The 21,447-nt window shown below is 39.1% G+C and overlaps 1 protein-coding gene across 3 annotated transcripts in view; it reads left to right on the forward strand.

The window, feature by feature from the left end:
- The window catches only part of myo1b (myosin IB), a 67,155-nt gene extending 48,303 nt beyond the window's left edge, over positions 1-18,852 (forward strand). The window contains exons 14-32 of one of the 3 annotated variants that reach the window (XM_008402816.3): positions 2,203-2,307; positions 3,855-3,917; positions 4,106-4,306; positions 4,455-4,681; positions 4,776-4,976; positions 6,462-6,555; positions 8,252-8,401; positions 8,486-8,554; positions 8,634-8,720; positions 9,070-9,156; positions 10,582-10,668; positions 11,319-11,405; positions 13,728-13,802; positions 13,899-14,033; positions 14,256-14,362; positions 14,492-14,624; positions 15,474-15,626; positions 15,739-15,869; positions 15,962-18,852. In XM_008402816.3, coding sequence (XP_008401038.1) covers positions 2,203-2,307; positions 3,855-3,917; positions 4,106-4,306; positions 4,455-4,681; positions 4,776-4,976; positions 6,462-6,555; positions 8,252-8,401; positions 8,486-8,554; positions 8,634-8,720; positions 9,070-9,156; positions 10,582-10,668; positions 11,319-11,405; positions 13,728-13,802; positions 13,899-14,033; positions 14,256-14,362; positions 14,492-14,624; positions 15,474-15,626; positions 15,739-15,869; positions 15,962-16,094 — 2,325 coding nt within the window. In that variant the 3' untranslated portion in view covers positions 16,095-18,852. The remainder of the gene's footprint in view (positions 1-2,202; positions 2,308-3,854; positions 3,918-4,105; positions 4,307-4,454; positions 4,682-4,775; positions 4,977-6,461; positions 6,556-8,251; positions 8,402-8,485; positions 8,555-8,633; positions 8,721-9,069; positions 9,157-10,581; positions 10,669-11,318; positions 11,406-13,727; positions 13,803-13,898; positions 14,034-14,255; positions 14,363-14,491; positions 14,625-15,473; positions 15,627-15,738; positions 15,870-15,961) is intronic. The other 2 variants (XM_008402832.3, XM_008402844.3) reach the window with 2 other exon arrangements.
- Positions 18,853-21,447: the final 2,595 nt, after the last annotated feature.

Consider the following 21,447-nt stretch of genomic DNA (forward strand, 5'->3'; position numbering starts at 1 on the left):
TCGCTTAAATACATGTTACAGATGCACTTTTAAATGTATCACATGGCAAAACGGTTCCACCTGGTCTGCATGTCGGTGCATGTAAAACATGTGAGACAGTTTTTTTTGTTGTTTTTTGCTAAATGCATCTTAGTCGCCTGCTCTTCATAAGTAATTTTGTTTTAATATCACTGCCTGTTCATTTCACTGACTCTCAAGTCCTTCCCCTCTTCTTAATGTTGTTTTTGTCTGGATCAGGAAGGAGTAAGTAACACCCACACCAGCCTGCTTGCTGTGCCGGAGTGCATGCTGTGATCCTTTAGACATAATTTAGCATCTTGTTTAATTCCTCATGGTGTGCAGTAGCCTATAGTGTACCACACAGCTGAAACGATACAAAAGAAACCTTTGCATTGTTTGAAAAATCCCATACACATAGCCATTTTAATGCCTGAACTTTAGTGCAACAAGCACTCATTAGGCATAAACTCTAAAATGTGTTTTCTTTTCTGTCTTTTGTTAGCTTTAATTTGTCTCTCAAAATCTACATTAAGTGTTATCTCTGATATTTGTCATCTGTGTGCTTCAATGTCTGGTTTAACATGGCTAAATGCTTAATTTGGATAATATCTAACATTTAGCAGCTGTTCAAACTAAAAAGTATCATAAAATCTAGACTTGCGTTTAGAAACTTTTGAATGGCTAGTTGTGTGTTAAAAGCTTTTTGGCAATTGTACAAGGGAACCAAGATTTAACATTAGAGGCCAGTTAGCTATGCTTAGCTTTACACTAAATTATGCTAAGTGCTACCAAAATAACAAATCTTTTGTCACATTTAGTTGGTGTAGCAGACCAATATAGTATTTTTTTTTTTCAAATGCATCTAATAAATCCAGGCTAAGCTGAAAGAAAAGGCTTGTATTTATTCTATAGTAATTCAACAAAAAAAGTAGAGATGTGCTTTATAGACTCTCAAATCCTTCTTATACCAATACAGAACTGATGTTCTGATTGTTCAGAAAGGTTAAAACTCACTTTGCCCAAAGCAAATGAGTTTTTCAATAATTAAATGAAATGCCTCCTTCTTGAAATGAGGCTATTTAGTCCAAAGTTACTTCCTCAAGACAATTGTCACAGCATTTTGCAAAACTTCAAAGTTGTCACTGCGTTGTTCCGAACAGGTTTCTTCTACATATTTCAGCCTGGGATCTGCTGGCACTGCAGGAGACTATGTTTTCCTGTGTGCTGCTTTTTTTTTTTTTTTTTTTTTCCAGGGGTGACAATGACCTTTGGGTTATTCAAGAGAATGTAATGAATCATGAATCTTAAAAATTCAAAACTAACTACATGTTGCAATGTATCCCATTTCCTCTTCACTAATAAAACGTGTCCTTTACCTTGAGTTCTGTCGCTCAACCTGCTCTAAAACTAACAGCATTTTTATGTTTAGAAAATATTAACTAGTGTTCAATAATGTATCTTAGAAGAAGCATGACTCATTTTTTAGTTGTCGTAATTGACCAGAGTTCTTCGGGTAATGGGGAACAGCTGTTCAGTAATTGCTGACAAGTCAATGTTTAAAGAAGTCTTCAAAGTCTAACAGGAATTTTCCATGATAAGGATTTATAATCATTGCCGAGATATTACAGGTAGATCAAATATTTGCTTCGTCATAGGTTTTATGGTGATAAGATTGCAGTTGTACATCCTGAAGCCTCTGTATTGTTGAAACCATTTTTTGAATTGCGTGTGGAGGTTTAAAGTCTGCAATAAGACATGTGCTGCCTCACTGATCCAAAGAAATTGGATGTGTAGTAGATGACACATCTACTACACATCCAATTGTAGTAGATGTGTCAGCTGACAATCTAAATTGTCAGCTTTAATTTTTCTGACCAGTGAGGTTTCCAAATTCCCCATACTTACTGAATATTTTTTAAGATATTTTTAAGGAGCTAGGAAAAGATACTGAATTGGACACACAAAAATAATGCTTCTAATGTAATATCTTGCAAGGAAATCGAGTAAAACGGTGCAAATCATCCTATCTTATGGGTTCTGTTGTGCAATGGTCTGAACAGAGAGCTTAAAGAAGCTTCAGATATTTCAAACCGTATTATAGAACATTCAAGCACTTCAAATTTTGTTTAACCTACTTTTATGTTCTAATGTTAAAGTAACTTAAGGTTAAGTTTCTCATCCCTCATGTTTTCCTGCCTGCAGGACAACAGCTTTGAGCAGTTCATCATCAATTACTGCAACGAAAAGCTGCAGCAGATTTTCATCGAGCTGACTCTGCGTGAGGAGCAGGAGGAGTACATTAGAGAGGTAAGCTGTGAATTTTACTTGTCGAAGTTTTGTGTGAAGCTGTTGGATGCAAGGCTTAAAAACTCCAGGGAAATTTACCTTTCAACACCTGCCTTTATCCATTTTGTTCCTTTCACCTGCAGCTGTACATCTGCATCTCTTAACATGTCACCACTCAGTTCGTTGTGTCGACAGTCCATTATGGCGGGCCCCTGAAGCATTGCTTCTACCTGGTCATTTCACTCAACTATTTAACCCCTCCTACTGCCCCACTTCAACTTGCATTCTTTTCCTTAAAGTGAACACATTTCTGCTGTTCTATCGTTTGTTTTCTGTCCCATCTCTGACCCACCAACATTTTCATTCTGTGCACTCACAGGGACGGAAATGATCCCTCACTCTGTTGAGAGTAAACACTCCCCGATGTGGACCTTTAGGCTCTGTTTGTTTTCAGAGCTCTGAGTTTGAGTGCAACAGCGGTGACCCCACAGCCCCCTTCCCTACTTGCGCCACCACCAATGATATTCCACCACTGGCTTGTGTCCAGTGTATTGCATGGGAAAATACCACAGCACTAGGGGAAGAGGGAAGGACTACCAATCATAAATGTAGCCATACCTTCTTTGCATCCACCTTTTTAAAAATATCAATCATTTCACATTGGTAGAGTTCACTGATCCATGAATAAGTGTGAACTTGAAAACAGAAAAATGTTTCATAGGTGAGCTGCCTGTTTTTGGAAGGGGAAATTTGTAAAGTGTGCTTTTGTCTTTTTTTTTTTTTCCCCTGAGTCTTTGACCTCTGTTTGTGTGGAAATAAGAGTTGGAGAAAAGACATTTAAGTACCAAGGACTGTTTTAAATGAAACGGAAGATTTAAAAACTTTAACTATTTTTTATTTATTTTTCATAAATGCACTGAAGTTAATTAGGTATTTTGTTTTTATTTAATTTCATCAGGCCTTACAAATGCATACTGCTGGAGGCATATTGTGACCTTGATATGAAGTGCATTAATGTGCAATTACAAAGTTTTGGATGAGGTTGTGGGAGCTATAGAAGCGTAAATACAAGGTCTGGTTGTTTTTGCAGTGTTTTAAAGACGAGAACATTTCGTCTTTTTATATCATCCCCCACACACTCAATTGTCATTCAGTCTAAACTAGTGCCTTGTGTTCTCGTAATTTGCAGTTCCACATCAGTTCTTTGTAATTTGATGAATGAAGTTTGGAGAAAAAATAATATAAAATGTTCAAATGTCACATTATTAAACACATTCACAATGGTCTCACATAGTGGTCCTGATTGTTTTGAACCAGATTAAAAAAAAAATATGATATTGTATATCAGCATTTGCTATAAGCACCATATTACTGGATACCTATGGATCAGATGTCAAAAGCATTGATGTAGACTGCCACATCAATGATTGCAGTGCTCATAAAGTCCAAATAAATGACAGCCTGTTTATGACAAGTACCAAAGTCATAATCAGCTGAATATCCGTTTTATCAAACTGCTGATACAAAAAGATGAAAGACCCATTTTTGACTTGTGTGTTTTGTTACAGGGCATTGAATGGACAAACATTGAGTATTTCAACAATGCCGTCATCTGCGACCTCATTGAAAATGTAAGTTAACTACCTATTTTTTGATGATGCAAATCTGGTACTAAAGAAAACGGCACTGAATAATTAGTCATATTAACTCCAACAGAGTTCTGTTCCAGAGCTTGAGATCGTAGTTTCCAGTTCATAGACTTGAATAAAATTCTGTAACAAATTCCAAGCTATGCTTTCATCTCTTCTTTTTGTGTCAGAACCAAAACGGCATTCTGGCCATGTTGGACGAGGAGTGTCTGAGGCCCGGAACGGTTACAGACGAGACCTTCTTGGACAAGCTGAACACAATCTGCGCTGACCACCAGCACTTTGAAAGCCGTCTGAGCAAGAATTCAAAATTCCTTAATGACCACAGCCTGCCACACAACTGCTTCCGTATCCAGCACTACGCTGGCAAGGTACAGATGACCCTTCCCCTCTTTTGGCCCAGTACACAAAGGAAGAAATGTTTTTTATGCAAACTGAAAGTTTAAAGATGTGTAACTCAGCCTTGCCACAATAACAACAAGTAAATCTTTACGTTTTCTTTTTTTCTCTTAAATTAAGGTGTTGTATCGTGTTGAAGGCTTTGTTGACAAGAACAACGACTTGCTTTACCGGGACTTGTCTCAGGCCATGTACAAGGCCAATCACAGCCTCATCAAACAGCTCTTCCCCGAGGGAAATCCTGCAAAAGTCAACCTTAAACGACCACCAACTGCTGGATTCCAGTTCAAAGCATCTGTTGGCACACTAATGAGCAACCTCCAAACAAAGAACCCAAACTATATTCGGTGCATTCAATCTTCTAAATGACATGGGTGTATTCTGAAAAAATAGTGACTTCCTGTGAGAGGTTAAAGCTGAATATAAATGTCTAATTTACAGATGCATCAAGCCTAATGACAAAAAAGCATCCCACGTCTTCAACGGATCCCTGGTCTGCCATCAGGCGCGCTACCTCGGCCTGATGGAGAACATCCGCGTTAGGAGAGCGGGATACGCCTTCCGTCAGGCCTATGAGCCTTGCCTCGAGCGCTACAAGATGCTCTGCAAAAACACCTGGCCGCATTGGAAGGGGCCTGCCAGGTAATCTGGTGCAGATCATGAGGACAGAAAAGTGAAATGTTTTCAAAGCAAACCCCTTCAAATGTGTTTTTGCAACTGGGAAATATTCTCAGGTGTCTGAATGTGGGATGGCTCCCAGCGGGAATGTTTGTGGCCAACGCTGAGGTGTTTAGCTGCTCCCAGGTGGGAGGATTGCTGGGAAAAGACTCGGATAAGGTTCAAAAGATGAAATGATTAGATGATCCTAACAGTTTGAAGCTACTTTTAGTTGAAGATAAAGGATTTTTGTTTAAAAATATTACCTATACACTAGTGTCATTTAATTGTTTGCGTTACTGAAATAAAATACTTGAAATTTTAATGATGGGATACATAGAAATGAACCTGGCATTACAGAAAGTAGCTGTAGTCACGTCACATACCAGATGTTCATTGTTCGGTATTCCCCCTTTGAGCCGCAACGTGTCGAGACATTTCATCTTTATCTGTCTCCTCCATCCTACATCAGACTTCCCCATTTCATTCACTGTGCTGGCTAAATCACTGATTCCTATCTGCAGTGCCATACACTCGAATCTTGTTTTTAAGTCACCTTTAGGCACTTAGTAAGGATTTAGTCATTTACAGGAATGGGGTGGGGTTGTATGTCTTGCCACTTTTGAATGATGAATGTAGTACAGCCAGATTATTTTTAAGTTTATATTAATTTACATCCTAACTGAATGTATGAAGTATTAACTTTTTAATAAAAATACTTTTGGCTGAAATCCAGCAAACTTTGTTTTCAATATGCATTCAAATTGGGATGTTTACGTTGTGTGTTAACGCTGTAAATTGACTTGTCAGATATTTTGAGGTCGGCACAATGTGGATTCCCCTTTTGTAAGGTATAAAAGTTAAGACACCTTGAAGTAGAAACATTGAGCTCACAAGGTTGAGTTATGTGTCAATTACTAATTTGGTATGTTAAGTTAATGTATTGTAAAGGTCTCAAAGCCTAATATGGCATCCACAAATTTATAGAAACCCTGACAGGAAACAGAAAGGCAGAACATATTGCAGATAAAACCCAACGTTAAATCTCCAAATTGAGAAGTGACCTCAGTGGTACATTGACACCTTTTTAAGTGTTCTATGAAACGACTAAGTGTAAAATGTTTAGGTAATGACCAGCACCCATCAAAGTCCTGCTCTTGGTTATAGACGCCTGAAGGAACAGCAGACATTTCTGAAAAGTACAGTTTCTGCTGACATGACTTCCTTCAGCTTTAGTGCTTCCTTAAGCATCTAATAAACGCTGAGTCTTCTTCCAACAAAAACCACTTCTACGCCAAAGATGTATAGTTGGTATGATGGCACCTATAATGTGTGCACTGATCAGATTTTTTGAGGTTCTAACCTGCTAATGACTGGTGAGGGAAGGTTCTAAGAGTCCTTGTAGGTTGGCTTGGCTGCCTGCTATGCACTTCTGGTGATGTTTTTTTGTCCCCCCCCCGTTTTCTCTAGACAAGGAGTGGAGGTGCTGATGACTGACCTGCAGGTTCCAGCTGAAGAGTTCTCTTACGGCCGCTCAAAGATCTTCATCAGAAACCCAAGAACGGTATAGAACATGCTTTTGCCTTACTCGTAGATTTTAATTCAAGTGTTTTAGAGTCTTGATGTTGAATCCAGTGTTCTCAACCTGTTTTCTCACAGTAAGATGTTTGGAAAACAGGGTGGGCTGCACTCGGAGCCCCCCACTTTAGCAATTAGCATGTAACCACCACTCTGGAAACACATGTTTTCACTTAACGATCTAACATGGGAAATAAGTTGCTCTGTGTTTCCAGGCCTCAATTGTTTAGGCCTGTGTCATGTGAATGGGTTTTCTCCACCGCTAGCAGAAAGCCCAGAGCTTGAAATAACATGATCTCTAATTGCTTGCTGCATTTGGTCTGATAAACTTATCCCCTTTACACATCTGGAGCTTTAAAGTCGAATATAAAATGAAGCAGATTTTGAACTCGGTTTCTGGATATTACTGGTATCGGACATGCTGAGTAATTTTAGAAGAAATTCACATTAGGGAATAAAACGGGGCCCTCGCAGAATTGGAGGGTATACATGAAGATCTTCATTGTAGGCTAGTGTTGCATTCTGAAATGGAGAGATGTACATCTTTACATTTTTAGCATAGATTCAAGTGAGGTAAATAATTCTTACATTCAATCTCTGGTCTTTCAAATAGTGGTACCACTGCTGTCACTACTTTTCAGGCCAGGTACTGAGATGGGCATAAAAGGTGGCTTTAGTGTCTTCTATCACAGTCTTGTTGCATTGTGAATCATCTTTCTGAAAGATACAATGACTCATTTTTAGTCAAAAATGTCCAGAAATTCACAGGCCCTCCACCAAGCTTACGGTAATAGAGATGTTTTCCACATATTCATTCCTCTTCCACTCAACACTGGAGTGTTCTGTTTCCCAGAAACTTGGGTTTATCGGACCAAAGCACATAGTTCCAAGCAACATTTTACATGTTGTCACTTGTTGTACTTTATTTTTATTTTTCTGATTTTTTTTTTTTTTTTTTTTTTAAGCTCTTCCTTTCTATCCTGATTGATATTTGCAAACTCCATGGTTGGTTCCATAAGAGAAATGGTAAATGTGAATATTTAAAGGAGGAAAAAAGGTGTTGTGTTGCAATTCATTCATAGTCTTATATATTGTACAATTTCACTGATACTTTTAATTGGTGTAGTAGAGTAGCCTATTTGGTAAAGTGTAGGTTTAATTTGAGGCTTTGACTGTTTAAAGTGACAGCTATAGTGCCAAATACTTTTTAAGTACTTATTTCCCGTTTTGTCAGTACCTTTAATACAACTAAATATGTGAATATTTCAAATTCATATCACCGTTCCCTTTTGTTATGTTTGTAATTTAAGGAAGCAGAAAATATGTCCCTGGAAAGTAAAAGATCAGGAATGTATAGACCGAAAAACAAAAATAGTAAAAAAAAAAAAACTAAAAAAAACTTTTAAAACAATGCAATTTTAAGCATTACCCAGACTTTGGTTCCACTAAATGCACCCAGCATCACATAGCTTTGTAAAAAGATTTTTAAAGACGCTTTAAATTCAAGTTCAGGTAGTCTTTTTAATCTGAACAAACAGAGTTTGAATCCTTGAACAGAAAATTCATTTTGACACTTCATTTATGAAGGAAGAAAACTTTCTTCGGGGGAAACGTTCTGCTTTTGATGACGGACCTCATGGTGTGTGGAGTTCAGCATGTTTTGTTTCCTTCACACCATGTAGCTCTTTTTCCTGGAGGAGAAGAGGAAGCAATGCTTGGAGGACCTTGCAGCTCTCATTCAGAAGATCTACAGGGGCTGGAAATGTCGCAGCCACTTCCTGCTGCTGAAAAAGAGCCAGGTCGTGGTGGCATCATGGTACCGCCGTTACGCGGTGAGTCTGCTTTCCAAACTTCTGCCATGGCTACTGATACCTGAAAGCTTTGTTACTCAAATTGTTTCCATTTCCACTCAACAGCAACAAAAGAAGTACCAGAAGATCAAGCATGCAACCACCATGGTGCAGTCCTACACCAGAGGGTGGCAGGTATGAGGCTTCCTGTGAATTTTATTGTATATGGAGTAATGAATAAATCATCAGGAAACATGAAATGCATTTCTTCCAGGCTCGGAAGCTCCTGAGAGAGCTGAAGTATCAGAAGAAATGTGAAGAAGCTGTGACCACCATTACAGCCTTCTGGCATGGCACACAGGTACGGGAAAGGCTCTTAAGAACAGAGGAATAGAAAAGCGCATTCTTATGGTTTTTTTAATATTTGCCCAAAAGATTTTTGCTCAGCACTTGAGGGTCCTTTTTTGTTTTCTTTTTTTTTTTCTTTTTTTTTTACATTTTCATTTTTTGATATTTACACCAGTCTTTCTAAGATTCTTTTCTGTGAGCTTTCTTGGATTATGTTACTGCAGTTTTTCCTCTGCAATGCTATTTCTTTTGATGATTGCACATCTACTTTTTCCCCTCTGCTCCTTTCAACTTTCCCTTCTTGATTTATCCTTCTGCACATTTTCAACCGTTCCTACCCAACGCCCACCGCATCCCACCAGGCTCGGATGGAGCTAAGGCGTCTAAAACAAGAAGTGCGGAATAAACACGCTGTGACAGTAATTTGGGCATACTGGCAGGGAACCAAGGTATTTCCACATAGCTGTAGTGTTGCTGTCCCAGCTGTCTTGTCACTGTTTACAATATCTCATCCCATTCTGACTATAAAAGCGCATAGTGGCATAGACCTACTTCTAAATGAATGTAAAGGCAATGAGGTCTGCCTTATTATGTTGGTGCTTTTACAGGTATCTTAATTAAATGTATAGTAGAAAACAAAACTTTAAATCTTTAGTTATTGCTTTCATGTTTTGCTTATGACTTTATTCTAATAAGCAATTCCACTCTACATCACTCAAATGCTATTCTGCTTTTTAAAGCTCAAAGAAAGAACGCATTTTTTCCAGATAATCTATATAAACATTTGGGTTTGAGGGATTTTTGGCACAGTGTCCCTTCATCACCTTACAAATCCCTGTGAGAATGTTGCCTTTTCTCAGCTACAGCAGTCAGTCTACTTAGTTCCCAGACACTCCCAATCATGTCTGATTAAGATACCCAGGAGTATTGGGTGTTTGTTGTATTTTCTTTTTTCATAAAATATTAAAATTCTTTAGAAGGTAAAAAAATCTGAATTGCCGGCCAAGTCTGTAGAGAAACCATTGTGGTTCTGTGTAATATTAATTTTACCTGCTTGTTCCCTTTTCTTAATATAGTAAAATTTTCCAATATTTTGGTAAAATAAAACACAAATTATTGGAGGTACTAGTTTCTAAATGAATACATATTCACTTATTTAGTGAAAATGGAGTGTAGAAATGGAACATATCCCATCAGACTTTATTATATTGGACAGTGTCATTTGGGATCTACTTGCTGGTTGTTAGAGATGCACCAAGAAACGCATCTCTAACAACAATGCATTTCTGATCGGTGGTCACTGGAATTGCCAGACTCTTGGTGAGATTGGTCCAAATCCATTGGCTGGTCAGAGGCATAAAAATTACCCACTGTAAACTATCACTGATCTTGGCTTTTGAAGTTGCTTCAGATAAGTCTCGATCTCTGAATTTGTCAAGAATGGAGATTGAATGGTACAGACCATCTAATCACTTTCTACATTTATTAAATGTAACACAATAGATGAAACTTTAAATATTAGGTTCATATTGCCTAGGTAAAGTTAAAGGTTGGAATCACTGAACCAGATGTAAGCTCTGCTTTACAATGTGAACTTTGTTCATCAAGTACATAGGTAAATTACTGGAAAGAGTTTTATCACACTTTAGCTAAACTGTTATTCCACCTCAGCTCTTTCATCGATTTATTTTTTTCTTTCACTTTAACTCAATCGACCATAATCGCCACACATTAAGGTTTCCCTCGAGTGACTCACGTTGTCGGTGTTTCCTCATTGTTACCTGTCACACCCGCTCTCCTCGGACAGTTGTGGTTTTGCCTGTCACTGAATAAAGCAATAACGCTCATCTGCAACTGCCACCGCTTTTCATTAGGCCCGGAGAGAGCTACGTCAGCTGAAGGAGGAGGCGAGGAATAAACATGCCGTGTCGGTCATTTGGGCCGGCTGGCAGGGCACCAAGGTATTTGGGAATGTTGACTTGCCGTGACTTTTTGACTTATCGCCTCCATCAACCCCACTCCCACCTCTTTATCTAAAAAAAATAGTCATTCTAAGCATTTCTCAGTGATGTGTAAAGCATTTTGTTACGCATCTTATGGCTCAGTAGGTGCTGAGGTTGTAAGTGGATCTTCCAAATATGAGCAAGTCTGTGTTTAAAATCTACATCCAATACATCCTGGATACATAGATTTAGTTTTGGTTTGTTGCATCATCTTCATAGGTCCATCCTTGACAACTGCATGCTTCTTGCTCACTCTGCATGACTTCCTCTTTGTGTGTAGCTACTGCATGTTTTGTCTTTGCATCGAAACCGTTCTCTGTATCTTTTGGACGGATTGCATCCCATCTGAATTGACTCTCCTGCATCATCAACCTGCAGTGCAACTAAAAACGCTTCTTTCACCTCACAGATGCTCTTCAAGATAACCATCCAAACACTTTGTTGTTCATGTGTAGATGCAGGAGCATTATATCAATAACGTTGCAGCCAGCGCTTGCGTGCAGTGTGTGTGCACGTCTTCAAAGCGGTCGACTCCAAGCAGAACGGTTTTGACCCCTTCATCCTCTCATCTTCCACTGCTCTTTCTTCCCCCGCCCACACCCAAACAGGCTCGCAGGGAGCTCAGGAGGCTGAAGGAGGAAGCCAGGCGCAAGCATGCTGTCGCTGTGATTTGGGCCTTCTGGCAGGGACTGAAGGTACCCACCAGCCCTCACGGCGTAGCAACCATCACCCCGTGTGCCATCTGCTCCCCATCACTGTCCCCATCACCCTTTTCATCACTTTTAGTCCTCAGAAAGGCAGCCTCTGCTCTCTGTTGCAAATATCTTCTGTTTTCCTTTACGAAGTTCGGAAAGCGTATACGGCACCTTCCAGTGTCATTGCCGTCCCTGTTAAAGTTTAAAACTTCAGAAGCATTACGTCACCTTCCTACAATAATTGCCCAAGTCAATTTTTTCCAAGTAATTTTGGCAAAAATAAATTACTTCTGGAAAAAATAACTTGGGAAGGTTGCAATCTCATACTAAAGAAAATTGAGAAATCCAACTGTTTGAGTAAAGTTTTAATTTTAGTTGCTCGTAACTCTTTATATGATCCCATTTTGCTAATAGGACAGCACCTGTTTCAGAGTATAACATTAAGCAAGGTTAGAGCAGAGAGATGGAGCTCTTTAGCCAATCTTTAGTCTTTCTCAATTAGGGTTGTGCAACTTCAGCCTCCAAGAACTGGTGTATTGCATGCATCAGCTGTATCCCCTGTTCAACAGCTAAATTAATGGACATGTTGCCACCTCATTAAGTTGTCAGATTCTGCTTAGGCCTCGTAATAAACCACTGTCATCTAAAACATGCAGGTCACTGGCGCTTTGACTGTCGATCACCTTGAATCTTCTGTAATTATTGGCATGAGCCGATGAGATGACCTAAGTCCACGGATGAAGGTTCCTGCTAGAAGACTGAAGTAAAGTGCCCATTTTCAGCTAACTAGCAGACTGTTGGATTTCAACTTAACATACCCAATTATTCTAAAGATTTCTTGTAATAATGCGCTCCAAAAGGTTTTCCAGGACCTATGGGGAAAAAATGGGTCCTCAGCATCACGGATCCTCCACTGTAAATGACTATCAATAAGGTGCTTTGTTTTTCATTTTTTTCTGAAAACTCAATCTTTTTCTCATCTGACCAAAGCATAAGCAAAACTTATCAAATGTGACATGTTTACGTTTGTTATGAAACGACATGCCATCTTTTCTTGGCATCCCAAAGTCCTCTTTGGCATTTAGGTCGTTTCTAATGAAAATGGAAACATGTCATAAGGAAGCTTCATTTTGCTGCAGTTCTCAGTGAGCTTTTGAGATCTGTTTTACTTTTTTTGCTTCAGTTACCATTCTGAATAATGTGGGTGGTGGCAAGATGAACTTGTTTTCCAGCTTAGTGGTTAGAAGGCCTGAGTACCATGTCAAAGCTGCATGACGCAGCAGGGGTCAGCACCTTCTTCAAATCATTAGTTTTTGCCTTCTGTCTAGCTGAACAAAATCCACCTCAAGCCACAAAAGAGCCACAGATCCCATACCCCTATCTTGGAAATGGGAATCATGAATCATTTCTTTGTGATTTAGAAAGTTGTAGAAACTGATCACATATTCAAAAAATGTTTTTAAGCAGTTGCCGGTTTTTGAGTCACTACTAAATGTTGAATTGAAGGTTGGATTTTTCCATATTTCTCGGTGTGAGATTATGTAATGGTTTAACTTCCAAGGTCGTGCAGATGCATAAAATCTGAAACTGAATTATCAGTTTGGTTTGCAACGACAGTTTAGTTATGATCCCTCTTATCATCTTTAGGCGTTGTCCTTTATCACAATGTAACTCATTTACAACAGCTGATGTAAAAGTTTAACCCCCACTTTAAATATGGAGTCTCTGAAAACAGAGAATAGAAAATTGCTCAGCCTTTTTTGTTTGTGTTTTTAAAAAGCAACAGTGTGTAAAAGTCTACCCATGTCACCTAACTTTTCCCTGTCTTCCATTACTGACCCTTAAAGCAGCACTGTTTGTGGCTCCAGCTCTTTGTTCTGCTTCCTCTTCACTGTCTCCTGTTTTTGTTTTTTTTTTTTTTGTTTTTTGTTGTTGTTTTTTTGTCTGTGTGATGTTTACTTTTTGGAGTGAAACAATCCATGTTTACCATGTTCATGTTTTAAATGTTTTTTTAATTGAGCAGCAGGAGCCTGGATAATCACCTGTTATAATAAGGAAAGCATGAAGTTTGTCATAACAATGATGGCCCCTTCGCTCATTTGAAGAAATGATTGTATTTGGGATCATTTCCAACAGACTGGGTTTTGTTTTTTGTTGTTTGTAACTAACAAAAAGGCCTTTTTTTGTGTGTGCAGTTTTTGTTGTGCTGTTGCTCCTCTTTCAGTGTGCTGCTTTCCTGTCCCACCGTATAACGAGTCAACAGAGTACACTTGGAATTGATTCACAATGTTTTTTTTTTTTTTTATGATTGTGCTCTCAAAGATCCGCAGAGAATACAGAAAATTCTTCAGGGCAAACGCAGGCAAGAAGATCTATAACTTCACCATCCAGAGGATTGTAAGTCTGACTTAAGACCAGTGATGTTTTGTGAATGGGTTTGTGTTAACGTTAATGTTGAAACTGAATGCTTTTTGGGTCTTTTTGGATTACTAGATGCAAAAATACTTCCTCGGATTGAAGAGCAAACTGCCCTCCATGTCCCCGATAGACAAGACCTGGCCTGCCAGGCCTTACTCGTTCCTGGATGGAGTCCATGCTGAGCTTCGGAGGATTTTCCATCTCTGGAGGGTTCGTCTGTCACATTCAGTCAGGCTTGCTTTACACTGTCGGAGTGAATGCTGTCTACTGTAAAACTGCCAGACAAGTGTGTAACAGAATAAAGTCAGCATTTCTGAGTTTTTCAGTTATCTTCTATAAGATGTAGGCAGCAGATTAAAGTACAATGATGATGCACACACAAACTAGTGTTTCCTGGCAGTTATTCTTTATTTTGACTTGTGATGCAAACAGTGCAAGAAATACAGGAGCCAATTCACAGAGGAGAAAAAGGCGGTGTATGAGGAGAAGCTGGAGGCAAGCGAGCTCTTTAAAGATAAAAAGGCTCTCTACCCAAGCAGGTATCTGTATTCACTACTCTCCAAAGCAATGCCCACGGTGTCTATCTTAATTTTATGCCAGATTGAGCCTTCATACATCTTATATTTCACATTATACAAATGTCTTTGACTCCATCTTTTTTTTCTCAGCGTGAGACAGCCTTTCAAAGGAGACTACCTGGAGATCAGCAAGAATCCAAAATATCAAAAACTCAGCAGCGCCGTAGACGAAAAGATTCTGCTGGCCGACGTGGTCAACAAGATAAACAGGGCCAATGGAAAGGTAGGAAAAAAGTGCTTTTGGGAAAGTATTTTTACATTATCCACACTACAGCTGACATCATTCTACTTGTTATACGTGACCAATCAACATAAAGTATTTTACAAATAAATATCTGACATGTGGGGTGCAGTTCAGTCTGGAAAGTCCGAGCAGTGTTTTTCTTTTTCAGCTCACCACAGATTTTCCAATGGGTTTAGGTCTGAACCCTGACAAGAATACGAACAATATTTTTTATCTTAAACATCACATTGTATCTCTGACGCTATTTTTAAGATCAATTCACTGTCTGCAAGAATATATTCTGTGTCATAAAGCTGCAAGAAGAAAATTACGTTTTGTTCTTTTGAGGTGTTTGCACAGAATTGTGAAGCGGGTAGGCCTACAATTCTGATAAAAGGTCCAGTGGAACAGACCTATGAGGACTTCCTCAGGGTTCAGCTCTTGTTTGCCTAAAGGAACTTTTGTCTTCAGATCAGATAAATGAGGACATTTCTGGTAGAGTACGTACATGTCAATTTTGTGGCGTTCAGAGTGGGGTGCGGTCTAGGTCTTAATTTTGATCTCTGCAGAAAATTGCACCCACTTCCCAGTGTATGTCCTCTCTCCTGTGGCAATCCACATTTCTTAATTTCCAAAATATTTCTTTTTAAACATCTTGCATAAAAACCTAATGGAATACATGTCGGGGTGTGATTGTAGTGAGAGTTCAACAGGCATGGATACATTTGTAAAGCATTTCACCCAGTGTTTTCATTAAAATTTTTCTGCTTCCATTAAAAAATTTGTCTGAAATCTTGTATTTTATGTTGTACTGAATGCAGGATGACACCAGTGTTTCTGTGCTTGCAGGGGTCATCTCGGCTCTTTCTGTTGACTAAGAAGAACGTTGTTCTGGCTGATCAGAAAACTGGGCAGCTGAAAGCCAACGTCCCTCTTACAGACCTTGCGAGTGTGTCAACAAGCACGCAAACTGATGGCTTCTTTGCTCTCAAACTCAAAGAGGTGAGGAGAACGTTGTTTTGATATGTAGCGATAGATGATCAACTTTTTTCAGGTTTTGTGTGGGCATAAAATCTTTTTCAAAAAGATGAAGAAAAATTGTTGTTCCCAACAGGGCTCACCTTCTGCCATCAAAGGTGACTTCTTGCTCAGCAGTGATCACCTGATTGAAATCATAACCAAACTGCACCGCATCGGCTCCATGGCTGCAGACAGAGAAAAGCTCAACATTGACATCTCAGACGAGTATGCAGAGTCTTTGGCTTAAATCGAGGCCAGCGGGTTGCCTCTTCCTCCTTGGTGATATAAGTTGTTGCTCTTCTTCTCTGGTGTTTCAGGTTTCTGGTGCAGTTCAAACAGGACAAAGTGTGTGTAAAATTCATCCAAGGTAGTCCCAAGAACGGCAACAGCGTATCATGCAAACGCAAAAACAACCGCCTGCTGGAGGTGTCCGTACCCGCGTCGTCATAGAGAGGAGAGGACCTGTCGGCCAACTCAGACGTTCTGGACTTGACAATCACCACCCCTGTGCCAACCCTGAGCCCAAACACGTGCTGTCATTTGGCTTCTTGTTGTGTTCTTTATCTGATTTTTTTTTTTCATGGCACCGCTATAGCTGAAATAATGGGCCACAAATTTATTTTGGCAGAGAAAGCTCAAACTAAAGAGTTGCATGCCACAGAAATTTTGGTGTAATGAGCTGATGCCAGAGCACAACCGACTTTTTGTATACCAGTGGTAATGTCGCTGCCTCCATGGTAAATTAGTTTTCAGAGAAAATGTCAAAAGAACTTGAAGATCTCCAGCCTCCAACGGTTCAAACTCGTCTGCTTTTAAGCTGCTCTGAACGCTGGCAAGAAAGATGGCTTAAAATTTGAGATGAGCTATCATGCAGGATTTGGGCACAAGTCTGTCGCATTTAGTTCTTTGAAAAACCTAAATACTCCACGTGCTTCCCCCTTTGTGCCAGAGGGTCTGGCCAGAAAACTACATTGATTGTATGTTGTTTTCTTATTTTCTTGGATTACAACACAGTGGGCAGTTGTGTAAAAGTAAGATATAATTTGCTAAATAATTGTAAAACACTTTGTATTCATTCTTGCGTGCCATTAAACAGGTGTAAACACAGTACCATGCGAGTGATGATCCTATTTATATTGATGCCAAAAATGAAATTAAATAATTTCTTTTTGATTGCACTACACATGATCACTTGCATTTCCTCGTTCTAGTACAGCTGATTAATCATTATTCCACCTACTCGGTAATTGTAAACTGTGTTAATGTTGGAAGGTTGCTTGGAGTTGAGACATTAGATCAGTTTGGACCCAACTTTTTTCCCAAAACCACCTCAAATTCTGACCATTGAAACCAGTGCTAATGTTGTGTGCAATATCGTTTCTGGAAGTTGACTTTCCTGTGCCATAAGCTGTACATAGGCTTTATAGGCTGTAGCCATAACATGGACACACAGTTTAGATTCCTTATTTTCATATGCATTACTGGTGTGAATGTTTTAGCTTCTACAACTTTATTGTAGTGTTTGAACCACTTTGCCCTTCACTTTACATTACAAGGGAACAGATCAAATGTTAATTTGAGAGGTTCTGTTAAGAAGCTATTTGCAGTTGATATTGTTCCTATAGTAAATTCTTTGCATCTTTATTTAATAAAAGCCCAGATTAGTAGAACTGGAGGCTTAGTTGACTGGTCATCCTCAGAGGGACACAGACCAAAGCATACTTCTACAAACTAAAACCTTACAGTGGTCGATGCTAACTTGGTTAAACCATTGTAACATTTCATTGCCTTATTTACCCAAAAACTGAGGATTAGAAAGTGAGTCACGAAGGTGGTGCAACAGCAATGAGATTCCTGTGTGAATGCATACCGAGAATGCAGCATGAAATGCTTCTGGTCTTGGTATGAACCTAAATGTAAAAAGACATGGAAAGCATTTACCTATACCACTAATTTAGCTCTTCGCACTACTTTAACCTTGTAACTGACAAATACCGATTAGAACCTCTTTGTGCCATTCTCGGTCTGTTTCACATAAATGGTGGCGTGCCACCTCCGGCATAGGTTTTCTTTGTGAATATACCAGCATGCTTCACAAAAACCGCTACCACCGCTTTTAGCTTTGACCACTGAGACGAGCTGTTGACTTCAGCCTCTGGGAGAGAAAATTTGATCCTGGATGCTGAAGCAAAGTCTGACATGGGCCAAGACAGAAATGGACTTGTACCATCTTGGACTACAATCTTAAAAGATAAAAAGTGCTAACCCTTCTTCCATGAACTTTAAAACTGTTGCTCTGAATGGCTTATCCAAGGCATAATTATTCTATCACCAGTAATCTTCCTTTTTGAAACGGAACGAAACGCATGACATTTCCTGGCAGATAAATTATGTAGTTTAGCTGGAAATTAAAGCAGTTTATGTGTAAGACATTGCCTTTACTTTTCTATTACTCAACATCAAGTGTTCAGGTTCTGTTCCTGGTACCCATTTGGCTTAAGATCACTGATGCTGTCGTACCTCATATCACCATGTCCTGCGGAAACGAAAAGCTTTACTGGCCAATCCAGACGTAAAATTTTATACAATTGTGTTTGCATAATTTTTTTTGGGAGATGAAGGGCTAAGGAAGACCTCTCCAAAGTCGAGCAGAAGTAATTTATATTTAAAATGACTGCACTAGACCAGGTTGGATAACTGCTCAGAAACGTAATGAAAACTTTTTTTTTTTCCCTTTTATTTGACTTGTATACAAATTACTGGTTTACTTGCATAAAACAGTTACAAGTAAACAAAGGGGGGGGGGAGGGGAATGCAATCGGACTTCACTTTTCTTAATTTCAACTGAAATTTAGAAATGTTTTTACTTGGGGCTCGCTCTTTTGAAAAATATTCTTGGCATGCAAGTATAGCCGCTTATGGTGCGGGGAAATCGGATGTCACACGCACGGGAGATGAACTGATGGATCTAATGGATTTACTTGGAGCCTTGTTTTGGTGTGGTTTCACTTGTAACATCTTTCTTGCCCTCTCCTTCCCCTTGATTTGTGTTTGAACAGTGGTTAGAGCTGCAAAATGATGTCTGCATTCTCGTGTGCCTGATGTTGAACTGTGTTCAGAGATGGAACAAGAAAAATATTTTAGTAGAACTCATTGTAACATTTGCAAGTATTCTTTTTAAATTAAATAAAGATCAATGATAAATGTTCTTTGCTGCTGTTTTTTTTCTCCATTTAATTATTTGAAGCTTAAACCCATAAATGTCCACACAGATCATTACTCTGTGCATTTCAATTTATAAGCCGTTTTGCTTTTAATGTACCTCACATCCCAGCACTAAATAACAGGCTTTGATTGCTGTTTATCTGCATCATCTGGGGACATGGTTTGGAGGCTTCTGGGGCTGTATGGCCAGGCCTAGCAGTCGAGCAACTGGCCAGATGTTTTCCATCACATCTGGGGGGGGGGGGCGTCCTGGGGTTAAATTCCTCAGCTTTGGGAGAGCTGCCGGCAACAGGTCTCAGGGGAGCAGCCCTCTGATTGAACAGAGTGGTAAAAATAGCGGACCATTTTGGGCTGCCCAGTACCCGGTTCCCACCACTCCACAGGCTGGGAAAGGAAGGCGGAGTCCTAGCACTCCCTGTGGATATTATTCAACTCTCTGTGGGACCACAAAGGAACTAAACAATGCGCTCTCTGATCATGTGGAGTGTCTGCCGTTTGCACACTGCAGTGCAGACCTGCGTCACACCATTTTGATAAAATCAATTTGCAGAGCAGATCGTGAATATATTTTGTAACTCAGGACTCCAATCCAAATGTTGGGAGCTGTGCTTACAATGGTTCTTAAATGGCAAGTAACACCTTTTAAACATTTAATGCTCTTTGTCTTTCAAAATGTCAACATAAAATGAAAGATTTCTGCGATATGAAAACTAACCAGCCAGAGATGAACACTTTTCTCCCCAGACTGGCATTAAAGTGCTGTAGACCAGTTGAAGTTGCTTTCCTGAGTGTCTGGTGACATCTTCTGGCCTCTTATCAGCCGTGCAATAGAAAACGGGAAGGGGAAGAATTTAAGAAAATCTGGATAAAACTGTTTGACAAGATGCAGTTTCAGGGGAGTTCTTTTGCATTAGCCAAGTAATGTAATTTTTTTGTTTTAAACAGATTTTCACAAAAATGAGGTTTAAAATGAAAACTAAAATCCTAAAATGTTAAACATACATTATGGTTTGTGTGGCTTAACGAAATGTTGTTTGTGGAAGAAGACTTAACTGCACATCACCCTGAACACACTGCCCCCAGAGTGACAATGGTGATGGAAACTCGTTGCTCTTACAGAAAGGTTCAGGGGTGTTTTTGCAAGACAATGTGTGAAGTAAATCTGTCCTAAAACAAAAATCTATAGCAGCAAAACTGAAACGTATCTAACATACAGCTGTCAAAGTTTCTATAAGGACACAAACTCTTCTCAAAAGTCTCGCTCTCCTGTAACAGCTTTCTTAGTGGGCTATTTAATTCACAACTCACAAAAAGCTGTTGGGCTGCTGGCTGAAAATTTTAACTTTCATTTGCACTGATGCTGAAAGGAATACCAATTGCATCAGTTTATTCTGCACAGTCACTAATTAGCCTAACATAACACTAAAGCATCTGCATTTCTCTGCGTGTTTAGCCCTAAAATGCTGCTACTGGGAGTCAATAACATTAAAGTTTAGTTTGAAGCAAGGAATTTTCAGTCTCTCCATCTTTTCTTCTTTATCTTCTTGTGTAGTTAGCTTCATAGTTTCCAGCAGAGATGAAACGTGGCGTTTATCTTCAGTGTTGCAGCATAAATTGAAACTTTTTGCATTGTTTATTCTGAAGTGTAGTTAAAGTAGCACGTGCAGTTAGAACAACCCTCCAAACTACTTAAACATAATGCTTCCCCCATGCTTTAAACCATTTATATTTTCAATTATACCTGTTGGATACTGTTTAAGTATTTAATTACTTTGTAAGATGGCCTTTTACTCCAATTACAGTAAGAATGACTTTCTACACTTTTTTTTTAAACAGAAACTTAAATTCAGTCAGATTTGACGGAGAGTGTTAGTGAACAACACTAACTGCAACAGATTACCAGGTGATTTAGGTCTGGACTTTAACTAGACAGTTCTAATGCAAAAGTGGGCCAATAAGCTCCTTTATTTTATCTCTAGTTATGTTTAGGCCTGCAACATCTATTCTCTGAAGTTCTTTGCAGCTTTTGATAAGTCCTCATCCAGAAATACTCTGTATGTAGCTTGAAAACACTTGACCAACTTTCCACGCTAAACAGAAGTATTCCCACAGCATGATTTTACAACCACCATGTACTGACTTGTAGATTCCACATTCAGGTCGGTGCATAGTATTTTCTTGTACATTTTGCATGTAGGCTAAAACAATGTATCTTGGTCTCATCTGACCAGAACACCCCCTTCCTTCCGCAACTTATAGCAAGTTAACTTTGACTTTTTATGACCCTCTCCAGACCTTTTTTCATTTAGACATAACCCCTACATGAAATTACAAAAATGACATAACATCTTTGTAGTTAATGATTTAACTTTACCGTCAGCAAGTTAAACACAAATAGGTGTCATAAGTTGAAAACATTCCATCTGACCATTGAAATGTTTGTTTGATCACCCGGTCATATAACAAAAAAAGCTGGTGGTTGATAATGTGGCATGAATGTTTTGATGTTAGTTGCTCAGACATACGGTAGCCCAGTTTTAAAAAGAAATTTTCCTGAAGGGCAAAGCTGACTTATTGA

Source organism: Poecilia reticulata, chromosome 2, assembly GCF_904066995.2.
Source record: "Poecilia reticulata chromosome 2, P_reticulata-male-v2, whole genome shotgun sequence".
In the NCBI taxonomy this organism is placed as follows: domain Eukaryota; kingdom Metazoa; phylum Chordata; class Actinopteri; order Cyprinodontiformes; family Poeciliidae; genus Poecilia; species Poecilia reticulata.